Here is a 17,129-nt window from a genome sequence, read left to right on the forward strand (position 1 = left end):
GAGGACAACAATGTTTCAACAAATTAAAGTTTGAGTTAGGGGTAAAGTTCCCACCAGATAGAGCAAAAGATTGCAACATAGTAATCCGACATCATACTACGATTATGATCTGATAAATAAATCATCGCCGTCGTTGTAACAAAAGATACTAACATTCTTGCACCTGTAACAGTGTGACTCAACGGCAAACGCTAACAATAGTTGCACATGAGTTGAGCTTTACAAAGTATAAAGACCTCGCATAAAGGCCAGTATGCCAGTACATTATCTCATCATATGCTGCCATACTTTCACGCACCTCGGGATGATCTTCTCGTGCTGATCAAACCATTGTTTACAACAACTATAAAACTTCCTATGCTTGCATCAAATGATCATTCTACATTGAACATCCAATTACAACGCAAGTGTAACACTTATTCCAACTAACAAGATGAAACCAGTGGCGATGTTCACGTGCCTGATCGTGCTGATCTGCACCCTGCAGAACGCACATTGCGGTAAGCTATTCGACCTTAATGATAAGTGTGCCTTCATGATATGATCATCACTCAAATCACTTATTTGTACTCTCTACAGCCTGTCCTTATGCTCATCCCTACCCGTACGACCTTTGTGGACCGAACGAAGAATTCCAGGAGTGTGGTACCGCTTGCCCCAAGACGTGTGCCGATCTTAACGATCCACCTAAAGTGTGTACGCTACAGTGTGTACAGGGATGCTTCTGCAAGCCTGGATTCGTCCGAGAGTCTCTATATGGCAAATGCGTTCCGGAATGTGAGTGCCCGTGCTACTAAATTGTCGAAAGAAGAACTGCATCAGCATTTGTTTGTACCATGCACTTTTAATAAAAGTGATCGACTACCTTAAGGTATACTATTGTTGTTCTAGTGAGTTATGCGAGCAATACATTAATTGAGTAAGCTTTCTTCACTTGCTTTACAAAATAATTAAGAGTTTTCATGCTTCATTTAAGATATTTTTTATATTCTTTATCATTCTCACTGGGCTACATTGAATGCAATTTATTTAAGAGACTATCTATGTATCTTGAGTAACATTCGGTCTTGATGCAATAAGTGGTTCATAATCATGTGTTAATAAACGATTAAGCATTTTCAGCTTTGCATCTAGTAGTAAGTTAGTTTTAGAGTTTTAATTCAGTCAATATCGATCATTTCACAATTGTTCGAAGGACCGCATACACAACACTTCAGAATGAAGGCCACATGTCCTATTGATAAAGCATTTATATTGCTATTATCACAACACTATGCTAAGAATTATCACCACAACTAAATCCAAACAGCTGACAATGGCCAGCTTAAGCAAAACAAACTCTTGTTTCTATGGAGGCTCTAACTGTAGAACAAGCGATCGTTTTCGCAACAGCCGTCCGGTTATTCGTATACGTTTGTGACACCTTTTCGAGTCGCTTATTTTGGCGATCTTTGACTTTTAGCGCCTACTTTTAGCGGAAATTGGGCGGCCGGTATGAGCTATGGCCTTCAAATAAAGTTGCTTTTTTTTTGTTTGTCCCACTTCGGTCAATGGTTCGGGTTTCTGCCGAAGTAATGTTACGGGTTTAGCCGGGCTCACGCGTTTCTGCCATTTTTCTCATGCACTTGCTGTTTCAAGTTTCACACTGCTGTTGACATAAATTCCTTTCTGTCATTGAGCTGGAACACAGAAGCACATGATGTTCAATAACACCAACTTAACATTTGAGAGTTATTAACTGCTGTATTGATCACACCTCACTAATTAAAAACACATCAAAATCTTCGTTCTCCCAGAATGTTACATTTTCGCCCGTTACAATAGTGCCACCTGGCCATGTTTCACACAGGTGCGATGCTACATTTATTCGACTACCCTCGCCAAAAGTTCGGTAACAACTGTCGACCAGCTCTTCCGGCTCATATATGCTCTCACTCTCTGCTATTTCTTGTGCCCTCCCTATATTAACACCTAAAGACGATTATGAATCACACTTCTTGTTCGTCCTACTAGCAACATCACTCCGAATCACAAACGAAATGTAACAATTATTGCTCAATTCACGAACATCGTGCGTAGCGAATTGTGAGTTTTAGCCCAACACTCATTACCAGGCTGTTTCATATAAAAGAACCAGTTATTTTCTACAGTACTACGAGTCTATCCACGGAGCCATTACACGCAAATCAACGCTGAACGATGAAGGCTGCAACTGTGCTGTTGGCATTCGCCATGCTTATCCTTGCCGCGACGAGTGTTCACGCTGGTAAGATCATGTTGATCCTAACAATTCTATTCTCGAACTAATTTCGTTGCCCTTTGATTTATCTTTCATGCACAGCAGAGAAATGTGGTGGTGACAACGAGCACTACCTCACGTGTGGTCCTGTGCAAGAACCGACCTGTGACCATCCGTCGGTAGAGAACGATCTCATTGGCTGTGCACAAGGGTGCTTCTGTAAGCCGGACTACATTCGACATGCAGAAGGCGGACTATGTGTACACATAAATGTCTGCTCATATTAGTGTAACAACTGTCCATACTAGTGTAATATCTGGCAAGGTATTCCATCGCAAGCAATCGAAAAAACGCGATGATCAAGCCGATAAAGAAGCATTATTTTGGCGATATATGAAATGTAGGAGAAATCACTATTCGAATTGAATTTGTACAGTAAATAAAACAAGCAAAGAGAGGCTGACTTAAATCAAAACGTAAAGTCAAAGTTTTACCATCGTATGCGGTAAGGGAGCGAGCAGAAGTTTCGTTATTTCCTTTATCACGTTTTATTCCATTATCACAATTGATTCATCCCAACGTGCTTTTCAGGTTCGCAAATAGTAGTATGCTCCATTAAGCCAAACGTCCAAACGTTTAGATTTCCCATGTACATGAATATGACTCATCATCAGACACCTTCATGATCTGTCACTATACCATGTGCTTACATAGCAAATGCATGATCGTTTATCCTCGATCAACTCATTGTTTGTACTGGTATAAATCTGCCTGTCCTTGTATCAGATGATCATTCTACATTGAACATCCAATCAAGCTCTTAGCACTCTTAGTAAGTCTTAGAGTCTTAGCATTCAATATGCAATCACAAATGCACACCTACACATCAAATCCGCAACATAGCAATATGTTGTGATCTATTGAATGATCGCACATTGTAATGTAAAAGGCTTTTGAACAGATCATAGCCGTTTCTGCGATACTGATTCTGTCCGCAGCTTGTTGAAAGTACATTATCTATTGCATTAGCTATGATTACAGATAATTTTCTTCACCCTTCAACTTCAAGGTACAATTAATTTCGTTGTACTTCACAAACATCGTGCGTAGCGTATTGTGGCTTACCACTTACCAACTGCAAATTGCCTATAAATGAGCCCTATTTTCGCTACCAACACCATGAGTCTATATAAGCCTTAAACATAAACCAACTCTTAACGATGAAGTCCGCAACTGTGCTGTTGACACTCGCCATACTTATCCTCGGTGTAGCGACAGTAAACGCTATAGGTAAGAACATGTCGATCAGAAACGTTTTATTCTTATGGTAATGAAATTTTCCTCTGATTTATATACTATACCCAAAAGATGCATGTGCAGATGACAGGGAATATTTAGTCGAGTGTGGTCCTGAGATAGAACTGACCTGTGACGCGCTGCTTGTATCACGCTTCAAGCACTCCCGTGACTGCACTGTAGGGTGCTTCTGTAAACCGAACTACATTCGCAGTAGAGAAGGCGGACATTGCATTCCAATTACCGACTGCTAGATATACAAATTTGAAAGACCATATTTCAGCGGTGTGTTGTGTTGGTGAGGGAATAAAAGAAGAAGAAAAAAATCCTCTTTCAAAACGATGCGTTAAAAAGAGCTACGATTTGAAACCATACGTCATACCCGTACCAATCAAACCATTCATAGTTCACTTCTAAATCCCTAGCCGCATAGAAAGGTTCGTCTGCCCATTGATCGCAATCTTGAGCCATTTGGATATCCCTGCACAATGCGTTTCAAAACACTTTATCATTAAACATTTCTCATGAGAATGACTACGATTCATCATCAGACACGCTATAACGCATTTCATGTACGCTTCGCTACACACTCTAGCATTGGCGCATAAAGAAATGCCTTTATAAGAATTATCTCTGTATTATGTTTTAATGCATCAAGTTCTCACGTACCCTATGCGTGATTTCTTACTCTCGATCAACCCATTGTTCGTTCTAGTATAAATCTCTCTATCTTTGTATCAGATGTTCATTCTACATTGAACATTCAATTACAATACAACTGTACTGTGTATTATTCTTGTATTATTGTTGTATTACTGTATCATTCTAACAACATGAAACCAGTGGTAATGATTGTGTGTCTGATCGTGCTGATCTTTACTCTGCAGAACGCACATTGTGGTAAGCTATTCGACCTTCATGATATGTGTGCCTTCATGATATGATCATTACATACTTCACTTATTTGTATTATAAACAGCCTGTCCTTATGCTCATCCCTACCCATACGACCTTTGTGGACCTAACGAAGAGTTACTGGAGTGTGGTACCGCTTGTCCAAATACATGCGCTAATCTTAACGATCCACCTGCAGTGTGTTCGCTACGATGTGTACAGGGATGCTTCTGCAAGCCTGGATTTGTCCGGGAGTCCCAACATGGAAAATGCATTCCGGAATGTGAGTGTTCCTGCAATTGAAGTGTCGAAAGAAGTAAAGTACCAGCAATTATTTGAACCTTGCGCTTGTAATAAATGTGAGCAACTGCCTTAAGGAACGCATTTTAAGGGCAATTGGTGTATTTAATTAAGCTGTTTGAGAAATACATTAATAGGATTTTGTTTTCTATTAATTGACTCCTTGCATCGAATACCGATTCCGTCATGCCTCGGCAATTTGTCTCTGTATAAAAGTCGCTTTCACCTTTGCAGCTCGTAACAAAAGGTCGTGTTTGAAGTTCCTGCTAATCGCATACGTTCTAGATGAAATCTACCCAAGCTCTGGTGCTTTTGGCGGCCCTGTTGGTTAACGTTGTTATCGCTGATGGCGGTAAGTTTCTGATGAATTGCATTGGAAGGCCATTCCCGTTCTAATCCATCTTCTGAACAGACGATGGATGCCCTCCCAATGAGGAATGGGATTGGTGTGGAATAACCTGCGAGGAGCACTGCAACAGACCACCAATCATCGTGTGTCCCTCGTTGGAATGCATTGAGGGATGCTTTTGCAAGGAAGGATTTCTGCGTAAAACCAACGATGGGGGGAACTGCGTTCGGCGCAGGGATTGTCCACTCCCTGGTGAGATTATAAAACAGTAAATTTAATGCAAGCAGACTGAGAATTCAATATGTTGGACCTGGCAATAGTATCAATGTTATCTACCCTCCACCTCAGGATCAATTTCACCAATAAATAAGATCTTTATGCAAGTTTGTTTTACTACCTTTTCAACAAGTTTTATTAGCTCACGTCCTTGCAGCATTCAACTTACTCAAAGACATAATGAAATCCTAATTAAGTAATCTGTAATAAGCCTCACAACAATGACCAATGAACAATGACAACAATGTTTAACAAGTTGATGCTTTCTAACACTTGTGATCAGTAGTTGGAGGTAGCGAGAAAGTGAAAATGTTTGTACACGGCGTGCATAGAATTAACTAAATATTCGACTTTCTAAGGTAGTTAACTTAGGTTAACGATACTGAAATATGACGAAGATTGCACAACACACATCTGGCGCCAGGTGCACAACACATAGAACAATATAAATTTCATGTACGTCCGTCTAGCAACATCATAATTTACAACAACAAACGAACATGGCATCAGCGTTACAAGTTTTGCTCAATTTCCTAAACACCACGCCGTAGCTAATTGTAGCTTTACACTTATTACCAGCTGTTCCCTATAAATAGACCCGTTTTCGATAACAACGCCATGAGTCTTTACGCGGGCATTGAACGTAAATCAACTCTTAACAATGAAGTCTGCAACTGTGCTGTTTGCTTTTGCCATGCTTATTCTCGGTGTAGCGAATGTAATCGCTGAAGGTAAGAACATGTCGATCAGAATCGTTCTATCCTTGATCTAATGACATTTTCCTTTTGATTTGTTTCCTTACGCAAAAGATACGTGTGATGATGCGAATGAGCGCTTTCTCGAGTGTGGCCCTGTGTACCAACTGGCTTGCGACTCACTCTATGAGAAGGACACCGCTGACTGCACTCAAGGGTGCTTCTGTAAACCGAACTACATTCGAAGTTCGGAAGGTGGACCATGCATCCCTACAAACAACTGCCCGTAATAGGTAGTTGAATGTCTATATTGCAACAATGTGTTGTATTAGTGTAGATAATAAATAAGAAGAAAAAAATCCCATTTGAACCAGTGTTAACAGGGAAGCAAATGTGTTTTTTTACACCTAAGGAGCTTTGCTGTCACCTTGATCGCGCATCTCGCGCATAAAGAAATACCAATTATCTCTTTATTAACTATCTCTGCCATGTACCATGTGCTTACACAGCTAATGTATGCTCTGTTACTCTCGGTCGACTCATCGTTTGTACTAGTATAAATATGCCTGTCCTTGTATCAGATGATCATTCTACATCGAACATTCAATTACAATACAGCTGTACATTATTCTAACAACATGAAACCAGTTGCGATGATCGTGTGCCTGATCGTGCTGATCTTCACCCTGCAGAACGCACATTGTGGTAAGCTATTCGACCTTCTTCACATGTCTGCCATATGATCATCACTGAAATCACTTATTTGTACTATCTACAGCCTGTCCTTATGCGCATCCCTACCCGTACGACGTGTGTGGACCGAACGAGGAGTTCCAGGAGTGTGGTACTGCCTGCCCTAAGACTTGTGCCGATCTGAATGATCCACCCAAAGTTTGTACACTGCAGTGTGTACAAGGATGCTTCTGCAAGCCTGGATTTGTCCGAGAGTCTCTACATGGCCACTGCATTCCGGAATGTGAGTGTCCCTGCTACTGAAGTGTCGAAAGAAGAAAAGGATCAGCTATTGTTTCAACCATACGGTTATAATAAATGTGAGCAACTGCCTTAAGGAATGCATTCTAAGGGCAATACTATTGTTGTTCAAATGAATCGTTTTAGAAATACATTCATTGGATTTCATAATATTTCTGTTTTGAAGTAATTCATTCCTTGCACCGAACAGCGATTCTGTCACGCCTTTCAAGGCGATTCGTCTCTGTATTAAAGTCGGTTTCACTTTTGTAGCTTGTTCGTTTTTTTAGTTGCTGCTGATGGTTTTGGTACTGCTGATTAACGTCGTAATCGCTGATGGCGGTAGGCATGAAACCAAATGGAATTACATTGGAAGGCTATTTCCGTTGTTATTTACTCTTTGTAATTTAACTATTTAAAGACGTTGGATGAGAAGTAGAATAGATGAGGAGTGCGATAGATGTGAAATAACCTGCGAGGAGCACTGTACCAGACCACCGTGCTTTGAATGCCTTGAAGAATGGTTTTTGTCGAAGGAAAGATATGTAGAGTCTGTCAGTAGTCTCCGGTGTTTCCTGTCTACTATTTCCTACTTCCTGCATTTGGATCCAGTCGATAAAAATATAGGATATTTATGCAAATTCCTCAATCATTTAATTAATCTCAAGACATAACAGAATAAAAAAAAACTTTGAGATTATGAGGGAAGCTATGGTTAATGATGCTGACATGCGACGAAGATTGCACAACATATATAATTTGCAATACAGTAATCGTAAATTTTACTTGTTCCTCCGACTAACAACATCATCACTCACAATAACAAACGAACGAGCTTTACAACTTATGCCTCAACCCGCGAACATCGTGCGTAGCGAATTTTAGTTTCACATTTGCTGGTAACGCTCCCTATAAATGAATTCGTTGTCGGTAGCAGCGCTATGAATCTTTACGCGGGTATTAAACGTAAACCAACTTTTAACGATGAAGTCTACGACTATCCTGTTGGCATTCGCCCTGCTTATCCTCGGTGTAGCGACAGTAAATGCTATAGGTAAGAACTTGTCGATCAAAAACGTTCTATCCTCATTCTAATAATATTTTCTTCTTATTTTTCTCCCTTACGTAAAAGATACCTGTAATGATGCGAATGAGCACTTTCTCGAGTGTGGTCCTGTGTATCAATTGGCCTGCGACTCACGGTATGAAAGGGACACCTATAACTGCACTCAAGGGTGCTTCTGTAAACCGAGCTACATTCGAAGTTCGGATGGCGGACCATGCATCCCTACAAACAACTGCCCACAATAGGTAGTAGAATGTCTATATTGCAACAATGTGTTGTATTAGTACAGATAATAAAACGCTAATAAATAAAATGGCCATTTAAAACAGTTTTTACGGTCAAACAAATACGTCAAACAGTACGGCATGGAGATCGCTAGTGGGGCTATGTTCCATTTAACGGTGACTCAGCGTTTAAATCTCCTATGTGGATGAATATGACTAATCATCAGACTCGCTGTAACACATCTTACTATATACTTATCACTACTAACTGTAAACCTTGCGCATAAAGATATGCCTTCATACCCATAATCCCTCTACTATGCGCCACTGTGTGTACTACGTGCCACACAGCCAAGAGAACACTATTCCGATGCATGCTATGTACGATGTCTGATCGTGCTGATCTTTACTCTGCAGAACGCACATTGTGGTAAGCTATTTGAACTTCATCACATGTCTGCCATATGATCATCACTCAAATCACTTATTTGTACTATATCTACAGCCTGTCCTTATGCGCATCCCTACCCGTACGACGTGTGTGGACCAAACGAAGAGTACCAAACGTGTGGTACTGCTTGTCCTAATACTTGTGCCGATCTGAACGAGCAACAGAAACCGTGCACCAAGCAATGTGTTCAGGGATGCTTCTGCAAACCAGGGTTTGTCCGAGAGTCTAAGGAAGGCAAATGTATTCCGCAATGTGAGTGTCCCTGCTATTAGAATGGCAGAGTTTGCTTTGGCGCTGCTGTAAGCTTATTGTGAGCGTTATTGCTTGTATAAACTTCGAGCAATAATAGCACCAGTTAACTATCACCATGGGCGGGAAAGAAGAGTTAAAACAAAAGCGCTTTCGTTGAAGAAGTTAGAGTCGGGATAACCACTAAACTAGCGCGCCTATGTAAACACTCGATAGCGTTTCAGACGCGTTATGTGAACTCACGCATTCACATTTCATCAAACAATAATAAAACACTTCAGAAATACTACACCAACTAAACTGCTTGTTGAATCTTTCGCATTGACCAACTTTACCAGACTCTCTTGCAATCAATCGAAATAAATAACTCATGCTTTTAGGCTCCAATGAAAACATGCCCTTATCAAAAACAAATACAGCCATACTGTTCGTTCGATTGGTTACACCTTGTTTGTATTTACGTGTTAACATTGGCTCGAATCCAGTAAACCACGCCGTGGATCGAATGGAAAACTTCCGATATAAAAATGCTGCTTTCGGATACATTCGAACTGTGAGCCGAGTAAGTACATAAATAGAGAGAGGCCCTGTCACGTGAAGAGGAGCATAAAAGTAAAAGGAGGAAAGAGGCCGGTTTAAATATTCGTTGGACATCATCCCAATTTCCCATACACGCAGGAGAATTTTGCAAAATGGAACGTACCCAGCAACAATTCAAGGACTCCAGACGCAGAGGATTGATATAGATATTGTAGATGGATCATCTACAGCCAGCAGCCAGCAGCAAATCAAGAGGAACTTTATCCAACGCTTGTTCGTGCGCCTTCCACTCTACGTCTAACCTCTATCAAGATCAAACGTTCAAACTTACCAAAGCAAATTAACAAACCATCAGCGGTGAAACTTATTGATCAACTCGCAACCATTGTTCTTTGTACTAATTAGATATAAGCTTCAATTATGAGGTCCATATGGCGGCAAACAATTAAAAATATATAACAACAAACTAACAGAAAATTAGCCACGCTGCGGCACACTTATTACCAGGCTGTTTCATATAAAAGAAGCAGTCGTTTTCAATAGGGCTACGAGTCTATCCGGGGAGCCATTACACTTGAACCAACGCTGAACGATGAAGTCTACAACTGTGCTGTTCGCATTCGCCATGCTTATCCTTACCGCGATGAGTGTGCACGCTAACGGTAAGATTACGGTGATCCTAATCGTACTATTCTCGATCTAATTTCCTTATCCTTTGATGTATCTTTCGCACACAGAAGAGACATGTGAAGGTGAAAATGAACAATACGAAAAATGTATCCCTAAGGACCCGATGACCTGCGCTAATCAAATCGAGATAATGCTTGGATGTAAACCAGGGTGCACCTGCAAACCGTCATACATTCGTGATAGCTGGCCAGGCGGAAAATGCATTCCGCTGGAGGACTGTCCGAAGTAGGTTGGTTCACGTAAAACGCACAATATGTAATCATCTTTCAAATAAATCTATTTGTGCACTGTTCGGCCCCTACCCAGCGATTTTGCTTAGGGTTAAAGCCTGCACCTGCATGGTTCGATCGCATGCATCGTAAAATTCAATTACAAATTCATTCAATTCACGCTATGAGAAAAATTACGCCGGTTGTCAACCAGGGTGCTACTGTCGTCCGCTTTACGTTTACGAGCCGGCCCCGGGTGGAAAATGCATCGACCCAAAGATCTGTCGGGAATACAGGGTTTCCCACGATTTATTGGTTGGTTCCCATCAATTTTTGGTGGGTTCCCATATTTTTTTGGTGCGTTCCCACGATTTTTTGGTCGTTTCCCAGAATTTGTTGGTCCAATTGTATTGATATCCAATTGGAAAATACCAATAAAATATGGGAACGAACCAAAAATCTATAGGATACGACCAAAAAATCGTGGGAACGCACCAATAAATCATGGGAACTGACCAATAAATCGTGGGAAACCCTGTAATAGGATAAGAATCCGTAGAGCAACATAATGGTGTACCACGTGCATATGAACCTTTCTTATAAAAATTTCCTCTATTTCTGTACGATAATAAACCGCAAACGTACAAACAAAAACTGCTCATCCAAACCAGTGCGCCGCCATACAGTCACGCGTCCACGGGGTTTGGCACACCCAGCACCACTCGAACCCGCAGCCGGACCGGGTGCACACCATATGCATGCAGCCACCGTCGCGCTCGGTTGCGGTGCGGCACTGGGGGCACGGTTTCGTCGTCACCTTGATCGCGATCTTGGTCGCCTCGTCCCAGCGCGCTTCCGACGCGCGCAGCGGATCGATCGCGTACCCCTGCTCGTTGCCGGGCGTGCTGGGGGTGGGCGTTTCGAAGCACTCCCCTATGTGGTAGCCCTGCAGGCAGCTGCGACAGAACACGTACTGCAAAAAGGGAATGCGATAGGAATTAGTACGCAGCGAAGTAACAATAAGAATCAATAAATAGCTACATACACCACAGCCATTCTGGCACTGAATCCGTCGACACTCGGGATCGACCAGCAGTCCCATACCGCAGCCCGGCTGGGGACAGAGCACACCGCCGTTCTTTAGCACGAACTCTTCCGTCGCGAACCGCTGGTACCGCTCGTACTGCTCCTTGTTCAGCAGCTTAAAGTGGTGCACATCCTCGATGAAGGAATTGTCGCATCCGGCGGGACATTGCAGCGTGTAGCCGCCGGTAGGATGCTCCACAAACTGGCGCTCCAGCAGCCTGGTAACACAGTACTGGCGGAAGCAATCCAAACAGGAGACGTGGCCGGCAACACACGGGAACACGAGAATTGTTTCACTGGAGAGCACAAGAGACATGTGATTTGTTTGAGGAAGGAAGACAGCAGTGACATTGAACACTTACCTTGTGTCGGTGCAAGCAATACAGGGGATATTTTTGTGGTTCGTCTTGATCAGGCTCAGGGGAGCGGCAAAGTCTTTCTCACCACCGGACGAGTGTTCGGAGCACTTGAAGTAAAACTCCGTAAACGGTGGTTCTCCTTCGTCATTTTCCTAAAACGATTTAAGGCTAATAAACTCGAACCACACGATTTTGCCGCTTTGCCACACTTACCACACAAGGAACCTCATAATTTTCACAGTGCCCCGTAATGCGCTTCCGCTTCAGCACATCGTCCCAGCAGGTCGGATCCCGATGGACGGTGAACGCTCCACTGCCACAAATGCCGCACCGTACACGCAGCTTTCCGGTGCAAACCTTTTCGCACTGTGAGCAGTACACGAAAAAGTGTGCTTTTGTGCGGCCGACCGGGATGGACCGGTCACCATTCCGTTCGTCCAACGCCGTCAGCTCGGACATCGTCTCCGAGAGGGGTTTGTTGTGCTGCTGCTGTTCCTCCGGCGACGGTTCCTCCGAGATGGTTGCATTCAGTGCCGGTTTTGCCTGTCTCTTCTGTGGTGTCGTGATGGCGGTCGGTCTACTTTTTACGACGTGTATTATTGACTTCTGGCCTAGATCACATTCCTACGGTGTCAAAAAAGCCCGCATGATGTAACCAAGCAAAACACGGGAAAGACGAAAGTTCGCCACCACAACCACAACCACTCACACTGATCGTCGTCGTATCGGACAGCTCTCGGCCGGCGAATATGATCTTCAGCTCCTGCGGTTCCAGCCCCAGCCGGGGCGCGACCATCTCCTTCACGTCCTTTATGTCCATGTGCGGCTCGAGGTCCACCGCCAGCGTATTGCCCGTGTTGGTCTTCACGTACACGCTCAGCGAGTTGGAGAGCTTCTTTTTGCCGAAGGAAAATATCGCCAACATGCTGCCGATCAGTTGTCTAATAAACCCGAACAAATCGAACATCACCGCCGGTGGTCGTTTTCGCGGGCGAATTACGGAGCAACTGTGTGCATTTAATGCGATGCACCCTTGCTGTTCGTTTGCTCGTTCACTTTCGTTGTGTTCTGCGCAAAAAAAGTTGCATTGTTTTGATTTAGTGCCCGGAATGCTGCATCGCCTTTGTCAAAATCAGCTGATTGAAAAGGCTTTTCAACGCGTGAAAGTTGTTTCACTGCGCGAAAAGGCCTTTTCAATGCAATTTGAAGCGAACTATGCGAATGGAATGGACTTAGCGCAGTGAAAGAGTGTATTTAATTTAATTTTGATTATAATTTTTTTAATGCTCTTGGCAGCTCGCTTTCGAAGCGAGGCACAACGAAGCGCTTTTTTCCTGCTGTCTGGAAACTAATAAAAATCCATCCTTATCTTAGTAATCTCAAATGTCTTAAACAAAAAATTATAAGAAAACAAAACTTGCTTCATGAATTTAACGAATACTTTGCATAGATCCTACATTATTTTAATTTGGGCTTACTTTTCTTGTTAATTTATTACTTTTACCAGTTTTTGTCCCTGTGGTATCGCTAATTCGTATTTATTTTCTTTTAGTGTTCTTACTGACTACTGGAAATGTTTATGAAATAATTATGTATTATTAAAATCTTCTCTACACTGAACACAAGTCGCATCTATGCATACGTCTTCTTTTATTAATTTGGCGAAATAAGGCCTAAAATTTAATCTTCAGTGATGTAAAGTATACAACAATTTTAATCTTCTTCAGTCAGACGATTCATGAAAACAATTTCCGGCTTTGCAAAAAATGACCACAGTTTAACAGTTGTTTATAGTTCATTTTGGTTTAAACGAGTTCATTTGTTGTTCATTCCTGTTTACATAAACGATCGTCAAAACAATTAACGACTGATCGATATCACATATAAGTAAACACTGGGGGAAAATCGAGCAGTATGATCGACTGTTTGTATCGCATACGCTCTTGACGATCTTTTGTTTAACGACGGCATAGGACCAGTCGTTAAAATTAAAAAATGTACTCAATGCGTTCGCGATGGCAATTCCGAGCCATTTTTAACGAATGTTAATTTTTAACCATTTATTTCGCGATGCCGGCTATTTTTTTTTTTTTAATAATTGAAACGGTAATATACAGTGCTAAATCACCCTTTAAACTTTATTTCTCAAATTAAGTAATAAATCTCACGGAAGAAAACTCCCAGAAAAACGCAATACAAAACACGTAGGTTCATAATTTTGCTATTTATTCAAGCCGATGGTTTAAAAATCCGTACGATGTACAGCATAAGAGATAATATATTGTAAAGCAAGATTCACCTCGCGTTTTTTTATGTTTGGGTCTATTTTTGAAGATGTAGACTTTCCCACCACTGAGCCAATACGATACAGAGTACAAACTAAACAGAAAACTAAACAGACTAACAGAAATCGATAGTATCACACTGCTACTGCTTTTTCTTCCCTATGAAACGAACATTTCTCTCAATTCCTTTATCTCTCTCTCTCTCTTTCTTTATAGGCCTGAAAGCATGCACGCGGAGCACTCAAAGCTGGCAAAAGTACAAGCCATACCCAGAGAGTGCTCAAATGGTCGGTTCCCGCCGTCTCTACCTAGTAAACGACCGTTTCAAACCGGGAGAGAAATAGCAATGCCATGCGGCTTCCAAAAACGCTTCCACTTCACCTGTATGCATCAGGAGCGGATGGAAACTGCGTACGGAACCGAACTCTATTGGGCGAAGTGTGCCCACCCTTTTGTGTTGGGAATAGTGACAGAACGATCGATGATGCGTTCGCTTTACGAGGTGGAATGTATGCTGCAAGCGCAACGGTCAGAAAATGTGTACACACGACATGATAGAGAGCTGCCTTTTGTGTCCGAGTCATGTTATCATGATACCTCGAGCAGCGTATGGGTGCGAATATGTGCCCAGCTGTAGCGGCTCGTGGAATTAAAAATGACTTGTAAAAACATATACGTATCTTACACACGCACGCCATAAACGCATACTCGTCTAGATGCAGTTGTTGCCCGTTCACAAGTCGCCCGTGATTCACCATCGATCGAAAAAGCAATCGCGAGTAATAATCGAGCGGTAACAGATCTTGTTCCCAATTACTGAGAGACTGTTGCTGATATGGCGAGTTCCGAAAACAAAGGTCCAACATGTGACGCATAGTTATGCCCGCGTCCATGGACACTGTTTCATTAGAAATGTGAAAATTAAAGCAAAAATCCCCTCAAATATTTAAGAAAAATCATTTCACCATCATTTAAAGAAATAGCCACATCGGTCTCACTGAAATAGATCATAAACAAATGGTAAAAGTTAACGTTCATCACGAAGATCATGCCAGCTTCAAGTGGGGAGCCAACATTCCCCACGGCGGTAACTCAATCGGTATTGACACAGCAATTCACTTCGGCCTCTTGCCCTCCTCACAATCATTCATCGTAATCACAACCAATGCGGTGTACAATTTTTCGCTCCGAAAGGCGCCACAGCCAAACCAAAAAGACACAGGGACAGGAAACCAAATCCCAACCCGAATTCATTGGGAGCAAAAAATAATCCAACAACACACACACACACACACACACACACACACACATACACTAACTACCGCACAGTGGACAGGAAAGCGAAATATTATCGACCATCAGAACCTAGCACTGCCCGCCCAAAAACTGATGGTTGTCCCCGATGGCAAACATACACGAGTAACGCCATAACGTACCGCTTGCACAGACGCGAGCATTGAACTAGTGTTGGGAGATCCAGGATTCGGAAGGTTCGAAGATTCAATCTCTAGACAGATTCGGTCGGATCGGATCCCGTTTTTAGGATTTGAATCCCTAAAAGATTCCATTGCAATTCGTTTGGGGTTGGGATTCGTTCGCGATTCGTTTGGGATTGGGATTCGTTACCGATTGAATCGGGATTCGGAATGGGATTGCGATTGGGATTCTGAATAGGGTTGGGATTCAGATTGGAATTGGGACTGCGATTGCGATTGAGATTCTCAATGGAATTGGAATTGCGATTGCGATTTGGATTGCGAATGCGTCATATTCAAGGTGTATGAGCGTCATGTGTCATGTGAAGTTGTTCAGCAAGGTGCATTAAGGAGGGTAGTAGGTGGAATCTAGAGCATTTTGAAAATTTGTCACTTGACATTAGTGATGGGTCATCGGAATCGCACCTACGCCTCTGAATCGCTTCCGAGCATTGCTACACCGGCTCCGATTCCGACAAATTCAATCCGTCGATTTCACCCGCCGATTGCCATTATTTCATTATGGGTTTGTGCATTTCTTTAACTCGTGTCAAAGGTGTAAGCATATATTGTCAAGTATCTAGTATTTGTTAGTATCCAGTCAAAATAAAGCAAATCTTCGTGTAATGTTGCGTTTAATGAGAAGTTATAGTACCTAACTAAATTATTTGATTAGATGTTGAATAAAGGTCCGCGTATCTCAGGGGCTTTACTAATTATGATGCAAGTACTGAAATGTTAAATAATTCAGAGTAAAACAGAATGAACTATTATTCCTGCTTCTTACTCAACCAGGATTGGGATTCGAAGGTTCGAATCCCGTCAGAGATTCATTTTTCCCATCACTACATTGAACACGCTGGCCCCAGTTTCTCTTGCTCATTTGTCCTTGCTCGCGCACAGCTCGCTGTGTTGGCCCGTTTGCTGTGTTGGCCCGAACGAACTTCCAACGGCTACTACCCACATCATGCAGGGCGATCCGGCTGGGATGCCGGCTTCCGGTAGCTTCGATCATATCACGCGACTGCTGACAAGGGAAGAGAAGGGCATAGCTGCTCCCGAGGCATCATTTCGCCGACCGAGTGTCCGTTGTTGGTTGGTTGGAAAGGACATTGATTAATTTACTGCCATCGCGCCGGTATGAGGGGTATGAGTTGATTGGAAACTGATTTCCGCTTCACACTCCGCCTGTATACTCCCCGCCTAGAGCTGGGTATACGAATGTATAAACACATATACACACATGGATTGTAGAAATCAGTTCGCACAGATTTGACCACACACACACACTCGGCGGTTGCTGTGCTATCCTTTCACATGTCCTTTTTTCGTTCCTTTTCCGCTGCGGCATGGTCAGCGCCGTGCGGCAGGAGCGCGAAAGAGTGGAAAACAAAAACAACAAAAACCCCGAGAAACCGTACAACCGTGCCTCGAGACTCGTGGGTGCTGACAGATTGCCATTTTTCGCTGGATG

General features: G+C 42.6%; 4 protein-coding genes and 1 pseudogene across 6 annotated transcripts; 4 read left to right on the forward strand and 1 right to left on the reverse strand.

Annotated features, from left to right (window-relative positions):
• The first annotated feature begins 418 nt into the window (after positions 1–418).
• Positions 419–9,311, forward strand: LOC120894754 (annotated as a pseudogene).
• On the forward strand, positions 2,137–2,720 carry LOC120908865 (chymotrypsin inhibitor-like). 2 transcript variants are annotated; one of them, XM_040320315.1, is made up of 2 exons: positions 2,137–2,266; positions 2,345–2,720. In XM_040320315.1, the coding sequence occupies exons 1-2, from the start codon at positions 2,200–2,202 to the stop codon at positions 2,524–2,526; spliced, it is 249 nt and encodes an 82-aa protein (XP_040176249.1). In that variant the 5' UTR covers positions 2,137–2,199; the 3' UTR covers positions 2,527–2,720. The 2 variants fall into 2 exon arrangements, with proteins under 2 accessions (XP_040176249.1, XP_040176247.1); XM_040320313.1 differs by having other exon boundaries at positions 2,138–2,266; positions 2,342–2,720.
• Positions 7,950–8,418, forward strand: LOC120908866 (chymotrypsin inhibitor Ani s 6-like). Its single transcript, XM_040320316.1, has 2 exons — positions 7,950–8,075; positions 8,154–8,418. Exons 1-2 carry the CDS (start codon positions 8,006–8,008, stop codon positions 8,330–8,332), a joined length of 249 nt encoding a protein of 82 aa, XP_040176250.1. The 5' UTR covers positions 7,950–8,005; the 3' UTR covers positions 8,333–8,418.
• Positions 9,312–9,557: 246 nt separating the features above from the next.
• On the forward strand, positions 9,558–10,610 carry LOC120908864 (venom peptide SjAPI-like). Of its 2 annotated transcripts, XR_005741187.1 has the most exons (3): positions 9,558–9,623; positions 9,690–10,213; positions 10,289–10,610. XR_005741187.1 is itself a non-coding variant. In XM_040320312.1 (2 exons), the coding sequence occupies exons 1-2, from the start codon at positions 10,144–10,146 to the stop codon at positions 10,468–10,470; spliced, it is 252 nt and encodes an 83-aa protein (XP_040176246.1). In that variant the 5' UTR covers positions 9,560–10,143; the 3' UTR covers positions 10,471–10,610. The 2 variants fall into 2 exon arrangements, 1 of the variants encoding a protein (XP_040176246.1); XM_040320312.1 differs by having other exon boundaries at positions 9,560–10,213.
• Positions 10,611–11,037: 427 nt separating this feature from the next.
• Positions 11,038–12,996, reverse strand: LOC120908860 (E3 ubiquitin-protein ligase parkin). The gene is made up of 5 exons (XM_040320309.1): positions 12,605–12,996; positions 12,109–12,519; positions 11,899–12,047; positions 11,496–11,832; positions 11,038–11,423 (listed from the first exon to the last, which is right to left on the reverse strand). The coding sequence occupies exons 1-5, from the start codon at positions 12,860–12,862 to the stop codon at positions 11,109–11,111; spliced, it is 1,470 nt and encodes a 489-aa protein (XP_040176243.1). The 5' UTR covers positions 12,863–12,996; the 3' UTR covers positions 11,038–11,108.
• Between the last annotated feature and the right edge of the window lie 4,133 nt (positions 12,997–17,129).

This window comes from Anopheles arabiensis, chromosome 2 (genome assembly GCF_016920715.1).
Source record: "Anopheles arabiensis isolate DONGOLA chromosome 2, AaraD3, whole genome shotgun sequence".
Lineage (NCBI taxonomy): Eukaryota > Metazoa > Arthropoda > Insecta > Diptera > Culicidae > Anopheles > Anopheles arabiensis.

Excerpts from the sequence above, each read along its gene's own strand:
- LOC120908865 (XM_040320313.1), top strand. The coding sequence starts at position 2,200 with ATGAAGGCTGCAACTGTGCTGTTGGCATTCGCCATGCTTATCCTTGCC. Across the intron at positions 2,267-2,341 it reads CGCGACGAGTGTTCACGCTG|CAGAGAAATGTGGTGGTGAC; the intron begins GTAAGATCATGT and ends TTTCATGCACAG.
- LOC120908866 (XM_040320316.1), top strand. The coding sequence starts at position 8,006 with ATGAAGTCTACGACTATCCTGTTGGCATTCGCCCTGCTTATCCTCGGT. Across the intron at positions 8,076-8,153 it reads AGCGACAGTAAATGCTATAG|ATACCTGTAATGATGCGAAT; the intron begins GTAAGAACTTGT and ends CTTACGTAAAAG.
- LOC120908864 (XM_040320312.1), top strand. The coding sequence starts at position 10,144 with ATGAAGTCTACAACTGTGCTGTTCGCATTCGCCATGCTTATCCTTACC. Across the intron at positions 10,214-10,288 it reads GATGAGTGTGCACGCTAACG|AAGAGACATGTGAAGGTGAA; the intron begins GTAAGATTACGG and ends TTTCGCACACAG.
- LOC120908860 (XM_040320309.1), bottom strand. The coding sequence starts at position 12,862 with ATGTTCGATTTGTTCGGGTTTATTAGACAACTGATCGGCAGCATGTTG. Across the intron at positions 12,520-12,604 it reads CCGATACGACGACGATCAGT|GAATGTGATCTAGGCCAGAA; the intron begins GTGAGTGGTTGT and ends TTGACACCGTAG. Across the intron at positions 11,424-11,495 it reads AGTGCCAGAATGGCTGTGGT|TACGTGTTCTGTCGCAGCTG; the intron begins GTATGTAGCTAT and ends CCCTTTTTGCAG.